The sequence below is a fragment of the Mytilus trossulus genome, chromosome 1 (assembly GCF_036588685.1).
Source record: "Mytilus trossulus isolate FHL-02 chromosome 1, PNRI_Mtr1.1.1.hap1, whole genome shotgun sequence".
NCBI lineage: Eukaryota > Metazoa > Mollusca > Bivalvia > Mytilida > Mytilidae > Mytilus > Mytilus trossulus.
The window spans coordinates 24361109-24383402 of record NC_086373.1 but is presented as its reverse complement, the minus strand read 5'-3'; the positions used below and the strand labels follow the sequence as shown (position 1 = coordinate 24383402).

Genomic DNA, 22294 nt, shown 5'->3' with positions numbered 1-22294 from the left:
ATGTACCTAAATAGGGAAAGGCCAACCATCCTTATGAAAATACTGTATTCACTGGACAATAGTCAGAAAATTGAAAATTAAAAGTTAATTGAGAATGAAATTGATGGTTGTGTTTGGGTTTTGTAATGTTATTAGGCAGTTAGGTGTTTGGGAAAATAAAGTGATTTATTAGAAAACTGAAATTATTACTTTCAAATTGGATATTAGTGGAGCATACTTGAAATGAAATCGCTCTTTAAGAGTTTACTTTGGTAAGACTTTTATAAATGTGTTTTGATGTTAATATTTTTGTTCATTTACAAGATCATTAACTCATTGTCTTTAAATGTGTTTAGTGGGAGTCTGTTGCTGAGATGTAAGCAATCATTTTTTATAGATGAATTTCCAATTAGCAATTGTATATATTATATAATCTACAGCTAAAAGTTCTCCTAGCAGAGGTTTATAGACTTACTGTGTTATTATTACACAAATCATGTACCATGGTTTGGATAAAAAAAAAAATCTAGTATCATTAGGTATCATTCATTATGCCTAGAATTCAGAATTTAATAGTTGTGTTGTAACAATTTCCTTCTGGACATTTGCAACAGATGCCATATGCCCTAAGGCCTCTGTACTTCAAATTTTTTTCAGTGATCTTTTTGTACTTTGAATTGAAAAAAATATATGATCTAGCACTGGTCTCTTAGCATTTCAGATCACTCTGAACTGACAGTTTCCATCTAGGAACTCAAGCTAATTGGGATTGTTTTATATTCCTCATTATTGTAATATATAAAATTAGCATTTTACAATCTATTTATTGGTTGGTAGTCAGGTTTATTGACTGCTATCATGTGGGACTGGAAAACAAACTACTACAAGGGGACATAACTCTTGACAACCGTAATGACCTTGGGGTAATTTACGGGTATTAGTTATTCATTAGGGACAATAAGTATGTAGCATCATGGATCCTAAAATTGAAATAAAATTGAACACACTTCATCAGAACTACATGTGACACACAGAAAGGAACCACGGATGATTTATAGATATCAGTTTTACAAAGGACAATCAGATTGCCATTGTTACTACATGTACCGTGAAATGAGAATCTAATTGAATTAGCTACAGTAAAACAACAGGGGTATTGAATTTTCACCTGGCCCTTTATTTTTATGTTTGATCTGTGGCCTGAAACACCTTTCCCAACTTGCAACTGTTACCCAGGACTGGTTACGCCTTCAAAGTGATGATTCTTTGCAAACAATGTGGTCAGGTCAATGAGTTAGAGTATGTGGTTGGTCAACTTTGCTAATGATTTTGTTGTTTGATTTTGACCATAGTTTCGACTTATTTTTGTAGCTATGCAAACAGGAGGGGTTTGAGGTGAGTAGGTTTTAAGTGTAAACAATCAGGATACTATATGTTTTTTACAATCTTGGTTATTCCCACTCTTGTTTTTGCATGCAGGACATCAGAATATAGATTTTTAATTTTGTCTTTACAATTTTTTATGTTTAGCTTTCATCAATTTGTTCCCTAGAATTATCTCCTCAGCTATATTTTTTTCCTTTCATGTTTTCTTATAATTTGCCTTTAGAATATAATTTTTTCTCTGTTTTATTTAGCATTTTTTTAAGCTGTCTGTATTTTAACTATGCAAGTTAAAAGCGTAGAGATGTGTGGTTTTTTTGTCAGTATAAAAATTTGATCCATTGAAAACAATATGATGTTGTCTTAAAAAGTTCCAGCTTTTTGGAATTTAGATATGGTATCCCTTATATACTTGAAACAATTTAATTATCATTATTTTACAAAAAATAGTGCTCAAGTGATGAATATGAAAAACAAGATTCACTGTAATGCCCCTTTCTCTTTTCTGTTTGGCCTCATTTCTTTTTGAATGCTAGCTACATCAAAAAAAATGAAATTGAAAAAAATAACTGTTTAAGAAGATCAAAAGACAGAATTGTTAGGTGCTAATTTTTATATAAACATTATTTTTCAAACAGTTAAAGGTACTTGATAAGAATAACAGTATGTATAACTGTATCAGTGATAGGACAATTAACCTGAAAGGTCATATATATATAGGTGTTACCAATTAACACTTATTTATGTTCACTGTAATATATCCCTTTGATGTAGGTAATTAATTGATCATGCTTGTTGAGATATAAGAATTAGATTTATGGGTTGTGTTGATTAGGGCAGAAATAATCAGGACATGTGTTTAGATTGACACCAAATATCTAAAGATATAAACAGGGTTTTAAATTTCATCAGTGCACATGTTTGAATATTTGAAGTACAGGATATTTTTTCAGGAAAGTTGTAAAATTTGTTCTTCAAGCTGCATATCTTGTCCAATTAAAAACAGAGACAGATAAAGTTACAGTTAAAGCGGTTTGAAAAGAGGACATTTTGCATAATTTTTACCAAACGTGAGGTAATCTTATGGTGGTCAAGACTGCCCATCAAGAAAAAGGTTGAATAATTTTTGTGAAAAATCAGACTTAAGCCTTAAAACCTTTGATGAAACTGTTAAACAGGATGTTTTTAAACAAAACAAGTGGACATTAAGTTGACCAGGATATACTAGTGGCCTTAATTACATTGTAGATTAGATAACTTGGACATATTTAGTCTCCCTACTTTATACATTACAGGCTACTTGTAGATGGTAAGTGTTTTTAAAGCATAAAAAATGTCAAAATTTTAAACACTGGAGAAATGGTAATCTTAGGGGGGAGGGGGGGGGGAGTAGCTTTTTTGAGAATAATACATACTGTTTATGGTATTACAGCAGGACAGTGTGCAAAACATATAATGTTTGTGCTTATTTAAGAACTGGTATTGATGTGACATAAATGCCACCATTTTTTTTTAGATCTTTGTTACATGTATGTCATGCATCAAAATCATATTTAAAAGTAAAAATGCAGTGTTTGCAGATATCTTATTTCATACATATGATAGAGCTTTTGCAACGGGTTGAAAATAATGCATCTTGGCCTTTTAATATTTATACTTTCTCTGCAAAGCTTTTATGAATTTAGAGAGTAAGTAAAATGATAGTTGCATGCAAGAAGACTGAGAGATGATATGTGCAACACCAGGGATATAGTTAACTCCAACACAAAATATCTAATTATCTGATTGGTGAATGTGTTCTGAGTGAGTGAGATGTGGCATTAGCATGAAATTGTGCATTGAGAAACAGACCTTGCCAATATAACAGACTGCTCAGTACAAATTTCCTACATATATATCTTTATTCTCAATAAACCATCATTTTGACAAGGTATAGAGAAATACACAATATTATGTACAATATTTACAATATATACAATATTCAATAAATACTTTTAGTAAAAGACATGTTACAAAAATAATTAATAGGGTGGCGTCACACTAGATAAAGCCAGGAGTTCACACAGATTTATTTATAATTTTGATAAATTTGCAGAGTTTACTCAACATAACCTTCTTTTTTGATGACATTAATAATTTATATTTTAAAATATTTGGCTTTGTGTAGCTATACTTTTCAATGTAATTTTTCCTCTCCTGTTCAAAAAATTTGCATTCCAAAATAAAGTGAAATTCATCCCCGAGTTCATTGTTTTTACACAGAGTACAGTTTCTATTTTGTCTGCTGGTGTTTAGCCATCTACCAGCTTCAATGGGTAATTTATGATTAGTCGTTCTAAATCTGCAAAATTCTACTAGATTTTTGTTATCTAAAATATCTAAATAAGCTTCAGAGCTAAAACTATCTTTAAATACTTTGTAATTTATAGCTTTTGGTGATTCTTCTAACAGTAAGTGCCAATTCTGTTCAAATTGATCTTTAAGGTTTCTACTAACTGTAAGACGTAGCCAATTCAAATTAATAAAAGTTTGTGAATTCCAAATATATGTTAAGCCACATTCATTCAAAATATTTTTTATGTTATCTAACCATAAAAATTTATCTCCATTTACAAATGACAATTGAAAACATAAGTTATAGACAACTTTTGACAATTTTGACTCCTTATATTATCCTCAATATGAGTGCAATACCTTAATTTATAATAACTAGTTCCAAAAAAATCACGAAGATTCCATTGTAATATACATTGTCGTTATTTAGACTAGATTATTTTGGAAGCAATTTTTGCTTAATAATGTGTCAAATATATTTAATACTCATAAACATATAAAAAGAAAAGGTGAGTTTTTGAGCCTAAATCTTTTTCCATTTGAATGTTAAAGCAACATTAAAGACTTCCTAATCATAGTACAATTTGAATTGCTAGTTAATGTTTAGGAATTACTTTAATCTTTAAACTTCAATAAAAAATTTCACACTTCTGATGTGGTTTTGAAAAAGTACAACTGAAAAGAAATTCATATTCCATAAATAGTATTTATATGAAGAAATCGTCAACCAGGTGAGAGGGGCAAACTATTTCTATCGACCTTTCCCAGTATTTATTCAGAAGTATTCGTGAATCATGTTGTTTAAATATATAAGGGCAAGACCCTGGATAATTAATAACTATAGGGTCAGTACCCCACAAATGATAAACTCCTCATAAAATTATTAATATCAAATAATCAATGCCCTTCCTTGTGTACTTGTTTTGTTGCATAGGGTAAACAATGCTGGGCGATTAGGTGATTGACAGATAGGAGGAAGTTGAATCAGTTGGGGAGGGGTGTTCAGTGCATCTGTACTATAATGTTTGATTTTGAAATTGTTAGGTTTAAACATAATGGTATATACATTAGTAACTCGGAGATCGGTTTAAGTATGTTCATGTAAGTATACCAGCTATATATATGTCCCTCTGTTATCTTTGAATATATTGGAACTTAAAAGTCGAAGGATAATTTGACAAATGGTTTGTGATGAGATGTTGGAGTTCATTGGACCCCAAATAAAGTATGCTTAAGCTAATTAAGTCTAAAATTGATATGACGTTTTGACAGTATGACTTTAGGCAATCTTAAATGTCCAACTACCCAAATGATGTCAGAGAAATCTCTAGCAAGATTGAAAGGCTAGGGGGAGTTTTATGGTGATTTACAAGCTGTTCTTAGCAGCCAGAACTTCCATCTTTTATACTTTTGTTTACGAAATATTTAAGTGATGGTTCATCAAGATCATATATCTGCTTAAGACAAAGCAGTTTTCAGTCCAGTAAAGTGTCTTAGTGACAATACTTTATAACATGGAATCAATGAAGGCTGTGGTTGTGGTTCATGGGGTGTGGTATGCCTACAGGAAATATCTTCCTCACTGAAACAAAACATATTCAGTCATTGTGTATTCTTGGTTTCAAGATAGTCATCAAACTTTTCATACTGGTAGATTTTAAAGGGCTGTTTACATAATGCATGAAAAACTTAACTTCTATAACACAAGTTGACTGTTCGTAAAGTTTTGAAACTCTATGAATTATATCGCCGAATATGCCATCGTCTGAAGATTTCTTATTTATAAGGGGAGATAATATTTGTTGGTTTGATGGCATTGACAAGATAATTATTTAAATTATAGGAGTTTTAACCACAATTACTTAAAATTAACATAATGTATTGCTTTTTCACCTGTCTCATTTGAACCATGAACTTACCAAAATTAATTTGAATTCTACATGCAATCTGCACATTTTAGTTTCCACTAGGAGAAATGTAATACTTGTAGACCATATAGACTGTTGGAAATAGAGAAGTAGGTTTGTATTTTTGGTAAACTTGATGGATTTATCAGTAATGGATTATTAAAGTGTTTATTTTCATACATAAGAGAAGAAAGTTTGGTATTGTATGTTGAAATTTTTTCACTGATTTTTTTTTTTTAAATATGCTTTTTAAGCAAAATTTTGTAAAAAAAAATTGAAAAAGAATTTAGGATTAAAAACTGCATTATGAAGCACAGCAATAATCATTCCATCTGGTAAACTTTGTACATTTTGTCATAATTTTGGAATTTTCAGTGGATTTTAAGGACATTATTTTCTTCATCAATCAACTGTTTTTCTAAACTTCTGTTCTTAAATCATGACCTTCAGAAAAGAAAATTGAGATTGTTAACAATTGGATGAGAAATGCAGTGATCCTGCAATTATATGTACTGATTGTATATCTATATATACATGCTCCAGGTGGATATCTTGTGAGATCTATATAGTCGTTCTGTAGGTACTGACGGCAAGGCCATGGGAGCTTTAATTTCACTTCATTAATGGTAAGCATTTCTTCTTGTTCCTCTGGTGTCTGTGATCATGCTTCTTTACTTCTTAAGAAAACTTGATTGTTTAATAATGGAAAAAGAAAATTTAATTTAGTTTTGAGATTCAACAGATACAGCAGCTGAGAAACAATTTAATATAATAAAAAATGCTGATTATAGGAATTAGGTGTTAGATATATGAGATTTTAGCCAAAAATTATAAAATTTTCATTTTAATTTACTTGCCTTTTGATTTTATAGACTGTCTATTGAATTGTTTTCTAGTTGATTGAAGGGGGACCTTTTTAACCAAATAGCAAATTATGTAATGAATTTCAATTCAGCAAGTTTGAAAGAAGGCCATTTGTAGAAACTGTCATCTTAATATTTAACATTATCCCGCTGTGGGTTACACATCAAATTATTTATTTATGAAAAGAGGGACTTCTTAATTACACTTTAGACATCCTAATTGTATTTAATATATGAAATAAATGCATGGAATTGACATAAAAATAAATCAGAGAACGAATGCATTCTTTAACCTTAAGACAATAATTTCATATAAGGTTGTGTATAATTTTCTATAATTGTCCTGTGATATACCGGGCATATGGTGGTTCTATTCTGTTCCATCCCGAGAGAGGTCGACCCTGTATTAGTTCTTGATCAGAGAAAATTATCAAAGGATCTTCTCCTTTTTTATGCAATTGTTCCATATGATGCATCCATTATGATAAATAATTGTGTTAGTTTGTGAGATTATTAATCGATGATATTTATCCTAATTTGGATGAGGTCACTGAAAAAATCTTCTAGGGGAAATATGAAAGAGATATTCAGTTTATAAAATTGTCAGTTTATTGATTTTGGAATAGGTTATGGGCATGAGAGATTGAAGTCATACATATTTAAAGAGCTTTTTTTTTGTTAAAATAAATTTTCAATACCAAAAAGTTAATGAAATAAACATTTATGAAGATTAAAAGAAAAAAAAAACAGAAAATAATATTCAGATACACTTTTACATGAATTACTATGAAAGTAAGTTTCTTCACGTAAATTTATCTGATAAATGATTAAGCTTGAAATAAATAACATATTACATAAAATATGTTTTACAATTTTAATATGGCAACAGGAATCATATCTCTCAAGTCTATATTAAGTTAGCAGATAATTACTGCTTAGGTCTTTGTGTCTCTGATATAACATTCTCTTGTAGTAAGAGTTGTACTGATCTCTGATACAAGTCTCATTGTATGGCAAAACAAATAACTGCAGTAGGTACATCACTTTCTTGTGTCTGTAATGAGAGGCTCTTCTGATCGTGGTGAAGTTAATGTTAATGTTGGCATAGCAGTAAAGAGTACTATTTGTAAAAAAAAGATGATGGCATAATAGACAACTTGAATGAAGAGTTATGAGATGGTTATGATCATAAAAAAATTGGCAACTGTGACATTGTTCATGATGAGAGATGATGTCTTAATGAATAAAAGATAATACTTAGTGTAAAATAGAGCTTGTATATGTTTTAGGGGCATAATCTTATGAAATTTTATTTTGTTTATCGTAGATGAAAAAAAGTACAGGTCTATTAATTATTCATCAAGTTTTTGGCAAAATATCTGTAGGACTCCTTTGATATCACTTGATACAGCTTTTCAAGCTTTAATTTTATTACGCACAGAATGTACATTATAAAATCGTTCATTACAAGATTTAATATTATCTCTGTGGTAATCAACAGAGAATGAATAAATTCACGATTATGGAATAAGTGAACAAAGTCTGTAATTGTATTACTTTTATTTAATGTCCGTTAAGTATTTAGAAAATAATTGATAGATAGAATGTTATCGTTAATTACATTGGCATGGTGTATTGATTTCGTTATGTAAGGCATTTTGTAAAATTACTGCTGGAAAAAAGGACCGATCACACTGTTTGATATGTCGTTCGTTATTCTAGTGTTCTTTACCAATGTACAATCAAAACCACTTAGTTTAACTGAATAGTAGAAGTCAGAAAGTACAGCTATTGGCTTGCTGTTTCTCCTGAGGAATTCTGTTTGTGAAAAAAACGGATTTTACATCGTTGTTGGTATCGGTATTGATTATTGGAGAAAAATAATAGTGATGATAGATTTTTATAGAGCTTCTGTACTGTTTGAATGTCTGTATAGTAAAAACATAGGACAGAGTGCCTGTTGAAGGCATTGATTGTTTTAATTGAAAATTTGCATAAATACATGGATAGGAAGACAAACATTTAGACATTATTCATCTTTGTTCTATTTGCCAATGCATGTTTGTTTGCGTTGCTGTTGGTTTTTCTTAATTGTCTGTTACGAAACGTTAGACATTTGAACGTTGAATCTCATCAGCAAAATTGTGATTGATATCTGTGTCAGGAAATGTAAATTCAATGGAGAATTTCACATAGATTTAGCCAATTGACTACATATATACTTATCGAGTTGTAACAGTTAACATTGTGTCCTTGTATACTTGAATTTTGTCGTAAATGAGGGAAGTGAGTCACATGAGGCAATCCAAACATGAAGTAAAATTAATGAAGATTCATCTTGTGTTAAGTATTAGCGTCATACAATGGACCCAACTCGTTTACTTAGACAGAGATGTGCCACCAAAAGGTATGTGACATATTGTAGTTAATTTGTGGAAAATGCTTCCAGCTAGATCTTAAGTCTATTACGCTTTTTTCTATTCTTTGAATAACATTACGTGACATTTTTCATAATTAGTGTGCAATGGGGGTGTGTATTTAAGGTGATTTCCATGTTAGGTACAACATGATTTGTCAATCATACTCATTATTGCAACGGTTGATTATTTATTATGTTTTCATTTTACACTGAGAAACGTATGCAACTGAAGGGAATAGAGTTTTGTAAGTCTTATAAAAATTATTTTTTTCATTTTAAATTTTAATCTGGCATGGAAAACCTATTTTTGGATGTAGGTTCTGCTTTTAAAGTTATAGAGGTACATGTATCTCAAATTCAGACAATAACAGGAAAGAAAAGTGCATGTATTAATCGTATGATACAGTGCAACCAGACTAAACTGAGCCAAGCTGTGTGAACTGGAAACTTTATAAACTGTACTAATGTGTATCTTACAGCAAGTTACAGGACAATTATAGTGGTTTTTATACAGTTATGAAACCTAAGTGAGCTAAGGCCACGGTTTTTTAATTTGTTGGTTTACGGATTTTTCCCATAAAAAAGTTGGGTCGGTCGGTCGGAAAAAAAAAGAAAAAAAAATATCTTTCAAAACGGAAAAATATGCAAAATAAATATATATTTCACCTTACTAACAAAATGTTTGTCTTATTTGCTGTTTTGTCATCCTTTCTTAACATTTAGTTCAATGAAATATTATTAATCAGTGATAATGAACATCGCATGGCATCGTTTAATTACTTCCTGTAAAAAAGGGGGGTTGCACCGACAAAGACGAAATTAAATCGTCATTTAACAAACAAGAAAAACAGATTCCCGTAGCTCTCAATCGATTCCAGAAAAATTGGTAAATTATGATCTTCAATCACAAAAACTAATAAAGAAAAAAAATGTAAAAACGTCGTACAAAAATAAGTTTAAACACACGTGTCGAAAAACGTAATAGACTCGTCCACTGGAAAAACAACAATATCGGGTTAATCAGTTGTCATGCAATCCGGTTTTTATCCCAATGATTGATATTTATGAAACAAGAAAATTTCATAAGAATTCAATGGTTAATATTCAGTTCTTTAATTGATGTATTCTACCTGTCAACATTTGGACAAGTCTATTTCTCTGAGATGATGCATCTTATGTAGGATTAAATAGTGTCCCCAATGAAATTATGTCCCATGGACAAAATTTCACAGATATGAATATTGTCCACCTCTATGTCCACCTCTATGTAAAAGTGTCCCTTGACAAGAGATACTATTGTGACCTTCGTTGGACATTTTTTCATAGTGAAATCATGTATATGTTACAGTAAATAGGTGAAATTAGGAATTACATGTAATTACTAAAATTTAGGAATTACAGGTAATCCCCGATGCACTTAGTAAATACAAGTAATTCCTGAAACGGCCCAGTTATTACCAGTAATTACTAATTTTAAAATGATTTTTTACACCTATTTACTGACTGCTAAAACAATGTTGTACATGTATTATGGTCAGGTGATCAACAGTTATGGTAATACTAACTAAAAGATCAGTTAGTACAGTACAGTAAATTTTGAATGGTTGATTTCTATTAAAAAAAATATCTTGAATAAATATGAACTTTCAAATATTTGGTTAAATCCGAGTAACTTTAGTTTTAATGATAAATCCAAAATGGTTCAAGTTGAGCATTAAAAAGATAATGTTTGACCAATTTCAGCAGACATGGATATCAGAAATGGAAAATTCTCCTAAAGCATTATGTTTAAATTTTTTAAAGAAAACTTATTTATATTTAGACTTACTACCTTATACAGATAAGGTAACGTTATGTAGGTTAAGAACTGAAATGAACTGTTATGTGCATTAGCTTCGAGATATAAAAAAAGATATATATTTTTTTGGTTGTTAATAAAAATGATATAGTGAAATTATAATTTACCGTTTGCAGCCAATCTGGTTATATTTTGTTAAAATAGCTGAGAAAGAAGGTTGATGAGTTGTGCACTTGCGAGTGAATATTTGGACCTCATTGAATGCGTATTCGTGTGACCTTCAATTCAACCTCTAGCTGGAGATGGGTTATCGATGTATTAAGCTATTAAAGTTGTAAGGGTTTTGCAGAACAAATAGCCTACTTTTGCTGTTAATCGCAGGCTCAACAAAAATGAGGAAAAAATATTAAAATTTTCCTCTAGATACTAACTTTTGACTATAGTACTGTAAGAAGCTTCTGTCTAAATTGGGTAAAAATTCAGGATGGTTTATAAACCTAATGTTTTAAAAACTTTAACTGCATAGTGTATGAAATGTAAACTGGAAAAAAACCTCTAGTCCATTTATAAGTAATATACGAAAAAAAGGATTCTTTTTACAAACTTTACTTTTGGATATTAACTTATGATCATAAAAATTTTGCTTCTGTCCATGTTTGGTAGAAATCCAGGATATTCGGAGAAAGTTATTTTAAAGTTTTAAACCACAGTGCATGATGGAGATTTTAGTTTAACCAAATTATGAAAATCAATTTGAGATATATATCATTGTCTTGCATAAAATTGAGAATGGAAATGGGGAATGTGTCAAAGAGACAACAACCCGACCATAGAAAAAAACAACAACAGAAAGTCACCAACAGGTCTTCAACATGTTCAATGTAGCGATATATTTACAGAGTTTCAAAACCTATAAAACAACCATTTTCCAGTTTCAATTCACAAACACTAAAGAGTATGCACTTTTGATGTGCCTTATATTCCTACATCCTTAAGTAAGCTCCCTTAAAATCCCTATTCCTTTACTTTCTTATTTGGTATCTTGAATTATGTTTTTAATTTTAAAACAAAAACATCAAGTTAGTAAATAGCTGTAAAAATGACAAAAAAAATCAGTGATTACCAGTAATCACTGAAACAACTAGTAAATACATGTAATTACTAAATTGGCTAGTAATTACAGGTATTTACTGAAACGTTTTCACCTATTTACTGTAACATATATATTGCATAAAAGTCTTGTCTAATACCAAAAAAAAATTTTAACAAAAAATAATAACACTAAATTGACATTTGTATTTAAATAAGCAATAGGAATCTGATATATATTTCTTTACAATGTCTGTGATTCTTGGGAAATAATATTTCCCAGATATCTTATAACAGGTCTTGTTGACCCCAAGATGACATCCACTCTCATTATGACATAGATATAACACAAGTTTGTTTTAATTTGACCTTATGAATTACAAGTTTTAATATAAAAAAGAAGATGTGGTATGATTGCCAATGAGACAACTATCCACAAAATACCAAAATGATTTTGCTCTTGTGTTTTTTGTCAACATGTATTACATTTAATAAATTTCATTTTTTTTTATTTGAAACTGCTTTGTCTTCCTTCTAAATGATCTCCTATCATTATATTCAAATTCTGGAGGGCATTGACCATCAGACACATAATTATACAGATGTTTATATTTATCACTTTCCATTTTTGTTCACATCTGTGTTGTCTTTATTTAACTTTTTCAATTATGATTTAACTAATTGATTAAAACATTTCAATGATTTCTAAATTATGTCCCTTCTAAAGGGACAGAAAAAAATAGCTACACTATGAAATATTGTCCTTTGTAACATAATTTTATAAATCATCCATGAAATTATGTGCAAGTACTAGGGACAATTTTTCACTACGGGAGACACTATTTTAATGGTTTACAAATGTGATATTTTGTCCCATGAACAAAATTTCATAGCTGAACTGTGAAATAATGTTCTAGAGGACACAATTTCATGGGACACTTTTTTGGCTTACAATCCTACGGACTGATGACAAATAAGGGAAACGAACTTATTTTGTAATAGGTTTTCAACACAGGTTTCGTTCCGCAAAATTATTTGCGCAAAAGACATTTCAAGGTCAGTTATAATTGATTTGTCTATTTTTAGAAACGTAAATTGGAAGTTTTATTTTTCACAACAGAAAGTGTTATCAACTTTGTTAATGATTAATGCATTTCATTTTATAAAAAAAGAAAATTTTAATTATTTTTCAGGGATATTGCATTGATAAGGGTCGGCAGGAATAAAAAAAAGCATGAAAAGTCAATTTTATTTTTATTCTGAAAGTCGGCAAAATCGGGTCGGCGGATCCGTAAACCAACAAAATAAAAAAACGTGGCCTAAACAGCATTCTTCAATATTTATAAACTCTTATTGTTTTAAGTTGTTGGATTGCTCAGCCTGGCTTGTTGACATAGAAACCACAACCCTACATACACAACTCCTTTTAATATTCTTAATATTCTCAGCACCAAAGGGGTTCTGTTAAGACCAATTTATTATATCAATTGTCACACTCAGCTCTATTCAATCTAATTAAAATTAAATCCTTTAATTGCTCCCCTTCTGATAGCACGACATACCAGAACGGGAGCAATTAAAGGATTCAATTTTAATTAGATTGAGCTCTTTTTGAATTTGAACTGAACCACATTTTCAATTTCTGCGAATTGGGAACGATTTGTCCAAAAACACAGTTATGTAGAGGTTAAAAACATGTAAATGTTTCATGATCGACAGTTGTGAAAATCGTGTACGTGCTGCATGATTATCTTGTGACTTGTTACCTAAGTATGAGTGAGGTTAGCCTGAACATCATTTGCGTTTTCTTACCGCTTGCCCTTTTGCATTATAGATATATTTATTTGTTTTATGATGTATTTACATTTGGAATTTGATGGATTTGTCTTAAAAAAACATATCAAAACATATTTACAATTATAATATAGGAAGTATATTACCTGTCATAGACTTTGAAGGTGACTTTCGTATATTTCTAACAAATCTACCAAATAATTCATACTTCAGCTGTCAAGAATCTAGAACCAGAACATTTCATGCAAGGAATATTTTATTATGACCTTGTGCAAAAAATAAGAGGTAATACTATGGGTTGTTAAAAAACAAGAATCAACTTGCAAAATGGCAGCAATTATCATAAATTGGAAAAAATAGATTAAGCAGTATTATACAAGTATTAAACCCCCAATTTCTATTGGGATTGTGGGCGGGGGGAGGGTACAATGGTATCATATAAGTAAGAATTATGTAGCGATTTCAATTGACCATATGGTTTTCTCTGGGCACTCTAGCTTACTTCACCAATAAAAACTGGCTGCCACAAAATAGCCCAAAAGTGGTGCTTAAAAGTGGCATTAAAACACCAAAAATCATATACTGGAGGGGAAATCGTAACATTTTTGCATTTTCATTTATACAATTGAGCTCTTTACAGCTTAAACAAAAAAAACCTCAGTAAGTTGGACATCTGTTAATTTTCAGACTTCTTGGTGACATTTTTTGCTAGACTTATTTTTGAATGAAATAGCTGGCAGTTTTATGGCTTGTAAAGGTACAAAATCATAGCCAGGTGATTTATATTTAAAATATTGACCTGTTTTGTAAACACCTTAATCTGCAAAATCAATCAAAAGAAGCATGTCCCCAGGTATATTTGGCATGTTTTCTGGTCCTTTGATCCATCAATCACACCCTGGAGTCATGAAGAAAACTGGTACCAGTCAAGGTTTACAACCACCAATTAGCTCTAATCTAACATTTAACTAGGAAATAGATTAGGGTATATTGTGTTTAGGTTTGGCAGAGGGTGGTACATGGTGTCTCAGTGGAGCCAATATTTACATTTTTGTATGGAACAGTAACTAATACTGGACAGGAGAGAACTGGGAAAAAAGTACTGAGTTTGATAATTCTATCTATATCTGTGATGGTCTGTGGATTTCATAAGGAAATTTTTGTTTACGTATATTATAATGGCATGACTGAGGATTAAAAGTTAAACTCACTACAATTACAAATGACTGATAACAAATTAACAGTCAAATACAGTTTGGTCTTTTTGAAGTGAACCCAGGATACCTTCAAATTTTTTTAAAACAGGCAAAATTTTGAAGGATATATAATGTATTTAATTTTGTGTCCATTCACCATGGATCATATCTGACTATAGTAATTTTAGATAAATAACCTTAAAAGGTTGGTGTGACTGGACTATAACACTTGACCAGACACTTGTAAACAACAGTAGGGTGCTGGCATCACAGACAGTAGACTGTACGATTAATTTACCACAGGAATACAGGACAAATCTAATCCTAAGTATATTTACCATTGGGGAATAGGGACAAATCTAATCCTCTTGGCTCTAATTGTAGTCGGATAATTGACTTAATGCAGTTTGCTTCAAATCTGATTTACTGGTTTTATATGGGTAAAGAATTCTATGGTTAAACTTGGAATTTAAAGTAGATTGGATTTAATCGGACAAATAGAAACAATGAAACATTTTGTCAGACCATACCACCTGATAATATTATTTAGTGTAGATGAGAATATATGTATTTGATAAATGATCTTATTTGGGATTTGACATACTAAAATAATATAGAAGGTAAGATTTTACCAGTGAGTATTTTGTGGTTATGCCTTGGAAAATTGTGTAATTTTAGTTTAGATTTCCCTTGCACCATTTTTTTTTTTGAATTTTTAGTAAATCCTGCCAAATACTTCATATGTTGACATATAACTATTATACTGCATTAAGATGCACACTTATGGTAAACTTTTACGTTGAAAAAAAATTAACTTAAGTATTTTATACTTATGAGATATACATGTACACGCAAAGTAGATGTGACTGCTCATGTATAATTATTTTGGTGAGGTACACTTGTGAAACGGTGATGAGGAAAACATGTTTTGAAACCTTTAAAGGTTAAAAGATGTCATCCTCATTCAGGTGACTGATCAGGTGTTTCCGTTAATTACCCTCTGCATGCATTGTCATGAACAACAAGGAACTTAGGGTTTGAAGTCTGTGTATTGCTGAGACAGGACTGTCACATCAAGTTGAAATAGTTTTTGACATCTTTGACATTTGGAGATAATAATAGGGGGATTTTAATGATACAGATTAAATGGAGTTATACAATGAGATAGTTAACTTCATCAGGTAAGCTAATTAATGCTATTTAGATGTTACATATGATAAAGGATAAAGTTGAGGATTAAAAATTTGATTTTACAACTGATAAAGTTGAGGATTAAAAATTTGATTTTCATGGTGGTCCTGTATGTTATAAGTAAATGGGTATGTTCATAAGTGTGATGATTTAAAACGAAGACATTTTTTTCAATACATAATTGTCCATAAAAGATCCTTTGGGATAAAAACATATAATTTTATAGATCTAGCTGACAATGTTCTGCATTTGTGTATTCGTGCACAATGCAGCTACAATTTTGTATCTCAACAATAATAACATCTGTCAACGGGTGACCGTCAAGAAGATTATTGTCCCTGATAAAGTGTTATATTGGGAGGTCTATATGTTTTGACACTTTATGACAAGATTGATAAAACTGAGATGATGTGGTTCAAGATTTGTGAAGACATTTTTTGCCCCATTAAAGTTGAATAAAATATTTAACATTTTTGATTTGTCATCTAAGATACTCAGATGAGTGACATATTTGCCACTGATCGTGTGATTATGAATGACAGTTAAATCATCAATGTTATAGGTCATGTTGGACTGGAAAAAAACATAAGCTGGAATTATCAAAAAATGAACTCTAGAGTTTTAACGATTGTTTAAATGTTACTAGGACGTTATCTCAGGTCATGCTGGACAGAGAAAAATGTAAGCTGGATTTAACAAAAAATAAACTCGATAGTTTTAAAGATTGTTTAAATGTAAGGGGACGTAATCTCTGGTCACTGGATGTGGATACACTTACATGGATTGGTGAAGATTATTTGAAATCCACAACATAAATAAAAAATCTTGTCAAGTGTCATTTACACCTGTGTGACATATGAACATATATATTTTGACTTGATTAAGACATTAAACATGCAATAGGTTGATCAGGGAACACAAACAAAAATACTTTTCAAATACTTTATAAAATGAAAAATCTAGGCTAAGGAGGATTTTTTTTAAAACTTTTGTCAGTTAAAGGGATATCATTAAGCTAAGATTGCATAAAATTGACACAGAGTTTGGATTTAAAAATTTGAAATTATTGTTCATAATTGCAAAGTAAAATGTTTGAGTATTTGTTTAGTGAAAGGTTGGATTTCATGTTGAGATATTTTATTCAGGTATGTTTAAGTTATGTATTTGTATGAATATGTTTTAAATGCTGAAAAAACTATTCGATAAGTTCCTACATGATGGAAACAAATGATTCTTTATCATGGGTATAATAACTGCTTATAAAGGAACGAAAAAGTAGATACCAATCAAAGTTTTTTGTGTTTTGTCAGCTTAAATGGAAAATTGAAGTTAAATTGAAGTGAGAAAGTAAGTTAAAAAAGAACACTTTTTTCATGATTCAAATAATAACTCAGTTGGTGATACATGTAGATTGACATATTAAGAACAAATCCTTTATTATTATTATTTTCAAGATGTGATATGATTGCCAATGAGAGAATCATCCTTCAGAGTCTAAATGACATTGGTGCACATGTAAACAACTTTAGGTCATGTTATGGCCTTTAACAATAAGCAATAGCAGTTGGGATTAGGACTCAACATTTTTTTCCCTTTCTAACTTGACTCGTTCAGCCTCTTGTTGCATTGCAGGAAATGAATTAAGGAGTAGTTTATTATATTTTGAAATCAATTTATTAGCACCCATCATTTTATTTAGAATTTATTAGCAGATGTTCCATAATAGTATTAGCACCTTTGGAGATTTAATATTGAATATAGTTGCCATAGAAACCAATATAAATTCCATTGATAATTATGATGAATTTATCATCATTTCTACCACAATATGGAGGTTTGATTGATTTCAGTTCATTCATTATAGCTCTTGTAACAATACATAAAGCATACAGATCAATTTTGCATCGGGGAAGCTATTTATCTTTGGCATCAGTCTCTTGGACATTAAACAAAGGAGGAGGGACATAACTATCTGTTTTTTTCACAATATGTAAAATCATCCATTGCACAGCCATATAATATTTCCTGTTGGATCTGGCAAAAATTTTGCTGCAATATTACTGTAGGACGATCTTATGATTTTTAAAGTTTTACTAAAAAAGATATTTAATTTTGAAAATACATTATGGTTGCATTGATTTAAATCTATGTTTTCACCTTATTTCCAAAAGGCAAGTTTAGTTTTAGGTAGGTCATTTGTCTGTCCAAATGTGTTATGTTTTAAAAGCATGTTTGACTTTAAGGATGTTCGCTTGTCATGTTTTGGAAGTTATGTCAGATTTTCAGAATTCTCTAGTTATATCCATTTGATAATTCCCTATCAATTTATACTAGTGTTATGAAAAGCTGGTTATTTTGAAACTGAGTAGCAAACTTCTTTAAGAAATGAATTAACATACAAATATAAATATTTCTGGAATTAGAGAAACAGCAAGGGGAGATAATGTCTTTCATAATACTGCAACCTTGAAAGCAACATGTTTGATTTCGATACCTTAAATGATTTATGATAAGTTACAAGTAATTAATATCATCAACAAAAGTTGTCAAATATAATATTTCCTATATTTTATTTGTTTTGGATAAAACATTATTGCAATGTTCAGCTGTTACAGAGTGTTTTAATTACAAAAATGATTATTTTCGATGACAAATGTTATCAGTGGTAATATCTATCATATTCCACTATGGTATTTGTGATATAATAAAGGTAACAAGCTTTCTGTCTCCATTTGATAGTTCATTCAGACCTACATGTCTCAGAACTCATGTTTTCTGGCTGATATTACATGTTATTTAGTATTTCCTTGGTTTTTGTGGTTGTTTCAGTTCATTTATGTTAAATGTTTGATAATTGCATATACCACCTGAAATTAAATGATAAAACCATAGAAATATATCATATAGTATTTTACTTCAATGTTTTTCTTTTGCAAGTGTATAAGATGTTTTACTAAGTTTGTGAAACACTAATTGTGTCCATTCTCCATCCTGTTTTCTTGGGTGTAGGTGTTTTATTAATTCTTGTGAAAAACACAATGGAAATTCAAATTTATAATTGTAGCCTTTTTGAACTGTCAAAATTTTATTCTCAACAGGGGAAGGGTGATTTGAATAAGAAATATGAACATTTGATATAAATAATTCAGAATTATGACTATAATTACCAAGTTTATATTAAATGTATATTTAAAAGGTTCTTTGTGGTAGGTTGAAGTAGGTAAGATTTTGTTTGAACTACAGGTGCAAAGACTTTAACCTTGTCAAGCACATTAAGAAGAACTATTTACAATTTCACACCTGTGAATGTTTACCTCTATAAAAAAGTGAAAATAGTATGGTAGCCCAGTGGTTTACCCCTTCATTAAGTTATACTCTTAGACTTGGGTGAATATGATGTGGATTACCGAGAGAGTTTGTTTTTAGCAGGAGAAAAAAGTTCTTGTGTCTGTCCTCGAATTGAAAGCAAAATACAAGAGGTGTCAATGATTGCCTTTGAGAAACTATTCAGCTTAGAATAGCCTTCAACTATGGACATGTTGATAGTGCATTCACTTGTAAAAAACATGGGGAGTTTTGTAAAGGAAGTTTAAACTCAATGAATGACCAGTGAGGTTCCCTATTGTCCAGACTACAAACAGGTTCAGTTACAGACCTCATGACACTAGATTCTCATGTGTGTTACTGAATACCTGATGTAGTTCAAATTTTAAGATTTAATAATTCCTAAAAAAAAATCAGGGCAATGAAATCAGTTTTTAAATGATGATTTTTTTTGTCTATCTATTTATGAATAAAAAAAGAGGAGTAAATTGTTATACTTAGGGAAGAGAAAATCACAATGTGTGCTGTTAAATTATCCGACTTTTTTAAAGGTTCGAATCTCAAGTATTGCTCACATATTAGGTGGGATTACCATGATTTTGGTGATATAATTTATGGGATATTTAATCCCTTCTGACTTTATTTACAGAGTATTAATGTGTTTATTTGTCTTTCACCTATTCCTAATTAATATTGGGTCACCAGGTGTACATAGGTTTGTTGTTGAAGATTCACGGTCCTTCGGTTCACAAACATGTTACCATGTATCAGATGGTAAAGAAACTTTGGAGTATTGCCATCCAAGGTTATGTAGAGATTTATATGGGGGATTTATTTTAAACAAGTAAGTGAAAAGAGTCTTGCACCATTAAAATTTAAATTTATACCATTATATTTTTACTGAAGTATGTGCTTCGTGTATTTTTTAAGTTCTCACATTTGAATGGGATCAGGAGTACTAATAGGTCTTGATATGCATTGTATGTTGCAGCTGCAGTTGTTCTTCATGACTGTCAGTTTAGCTATGAAAGTCTAGTTAAAATATGATGGTCCATTGTTTACATGAATAAATTGCAGTTTAACTGAATAAATTGAAATCAATTATTTATGTTAATTTCCATCAGTAATTGTGGCGCCTGGCTGTCAGGTCTTTGTTGTTGAATGGGATGTTTTCTCAAGTGTGACAGGGAACCATGCTCCTCAGATCTTGTGCCTTGCATGTAATAGTTTTAATATACCAGGAACAAATATTTTTATGTTTTTGTTCTAAAGATGCTTCAATTGAAGTCTTAAAAGTGGATTGAAAAGGGGCTGGATGAAAGTTTGATTAATAAAAACATAAAACGATTATTGATTAATCTCCTGTGATTACAAAGGATTCTGTGACACAAGATGCTGTAGAATTAAGTGACACATGTTCTGATGGTCATGTTTGGCTTCACTTTCATGTTGTTCAATGTAAACGTGTTGTGGATTATAGCATGATGCAAGTTGGGATGTAATTTTTAAAAATGATGAAATATGATTTATAGATTTTAATATAAAAAGTTTGAAGTTGGTCAACTGACTGGACAGACTTAAATTAGGGGAAAATTGTATGGACATTATACGTTGAATTGGGTAAGAATTTAGCATTAGTTTCTGGCAACTATGAATTTATACATGATTCATTAAAGTCATGGACAATGGCGATGAGAATGCAAAAAATGCAAGTCCCTTTGGACTTGTAAAAAAAGTTTTTTAAAATATAAATAATGTATCTGTACATTCAGCTGTTTATATTATTCATTGAATAAAAATATGATCAATGGGATTTTTATCAGAATTTTTTTATTTACCAACTATTAATATTATTATTTATTTTTTGGTCAGATATGAACTAGACATGATAAATGAGTATATTTATCAAATCTTCAGTTTTTACATACAGTTTTATACTTTTTTGGCAATTAATGAGACATTTTTATGATTCTTTTATTACTTTTTTCTTATAAATAATCATTTTATGCTGAATTGTCATTTTCTTTCACATTTATGTTTACTGAGCAAAGCATTTGTATACTTTGCATAATTGCGCAATTATTAATGGTAAATTTACCTTGCAGTTAAATGTTGACAATAATCTGCCTTTTATAGAGAGTTATTTACAGTCCCTCTAGATTATAAATTATAGATATGAATAAGCTCATTATTATTTTATCAGTAATTATGAAAATGTTGATAATAGGGCAGTTTATACCCCAGGTAGATTACAGGTGTAGATATGATAGCAATCTCTTCAGACAGGTAAACATTATAAAATAAGAAGAGAAAATTAGTCTGTTTACCAATGTGAGTTAAATAACAACAATATAATTGGTCTAGGCTGTGTTATTATTTTTGTGGATTTTAAAAGGATATCAAGTTTTGATTTTCATCTTCACTTTTAAATGTAAGTAATTTAAAAAAAAAAATCATTTTATTTAAAAGGCAATTGGCTATTATTAAAGGCTGTTGTAGATATTTTTGGTAGTAAGAATCCTAAGGATAATAGAAGTTTTGATTTTCATCTCCACTTTTAAAAGTAAGTAAGTTTTCTTTAAAAATTTCATTAAATTGATGAAGTAATTTAAGTTGGAGGTATAGAAAGCTATTAAAGATCAGTTCAGTAGAAAGAATACCTAAGAAATTGTGACATGAATATCTTTGCAAGATTACACTGCACAATGGAAGGGGACCGGACTTATTTCATATCCTTACAAATTCCTGCTACAAATGCATGAAATGTTAAATGCAGCATTGATCTACTTGCATGTATATAATGTAATCTTTGTGATCCCCAATTTACAAATAGATTGGGGATTTTTGGGAATACACATCTGTTGCATAAAAATAAACAAGTCTTGTGATAAAAGTAGGGAAAGTTTACAGATGTTAAGATTTCAAGACAAAAATATGGATGGGTGCTGGTTGTTAAGAGCTTTGTTAGCTGGAGCAACATGCTGATAGCTTTGTCTGTAAAGTGTCAGATATAATTC

The 22294-nt window shown here is 30.3% G+C and overlaps 1 protein-coding gene across 14 annotated transcripts in view; it reads left to right on the top strand.

Annotated features, from left to right (window-relative positions):
• Positions 1-22294, top strand: part of LOC134719644 (IQ motif and SEC7 domain-containing protein 1-like) — a 92900-nt gene that overhangs the window by 38442 nt on the left and 32164 nt on the right. For 2 of the 14 annotated variants that reach the window (XM_063582629.1, XM_063582662.1), the window contains exon 2: positions 1351-1374. The exons of 5 other annotated variants lie outside the window; for them this stretch is intronic. In XM_063582629.1, the coding sequence (XP_063438699.1) occupies positions 1351-1374 (24 nt within the window). Of the gene's footprint in view, positions 1-207; positions 252-1350; positions 1375-2649; positions 2672-8713; positions 8874-15726; positions 15944-19876; positions 20122-21585; positions 21709-22294 lie in introns of those variants that run through there. 7 more of the 14 variants (XM_063582650.1, XM_063582675.1, XM_063582703.1 and 4 more) reach the window with 7 other exon arrangements.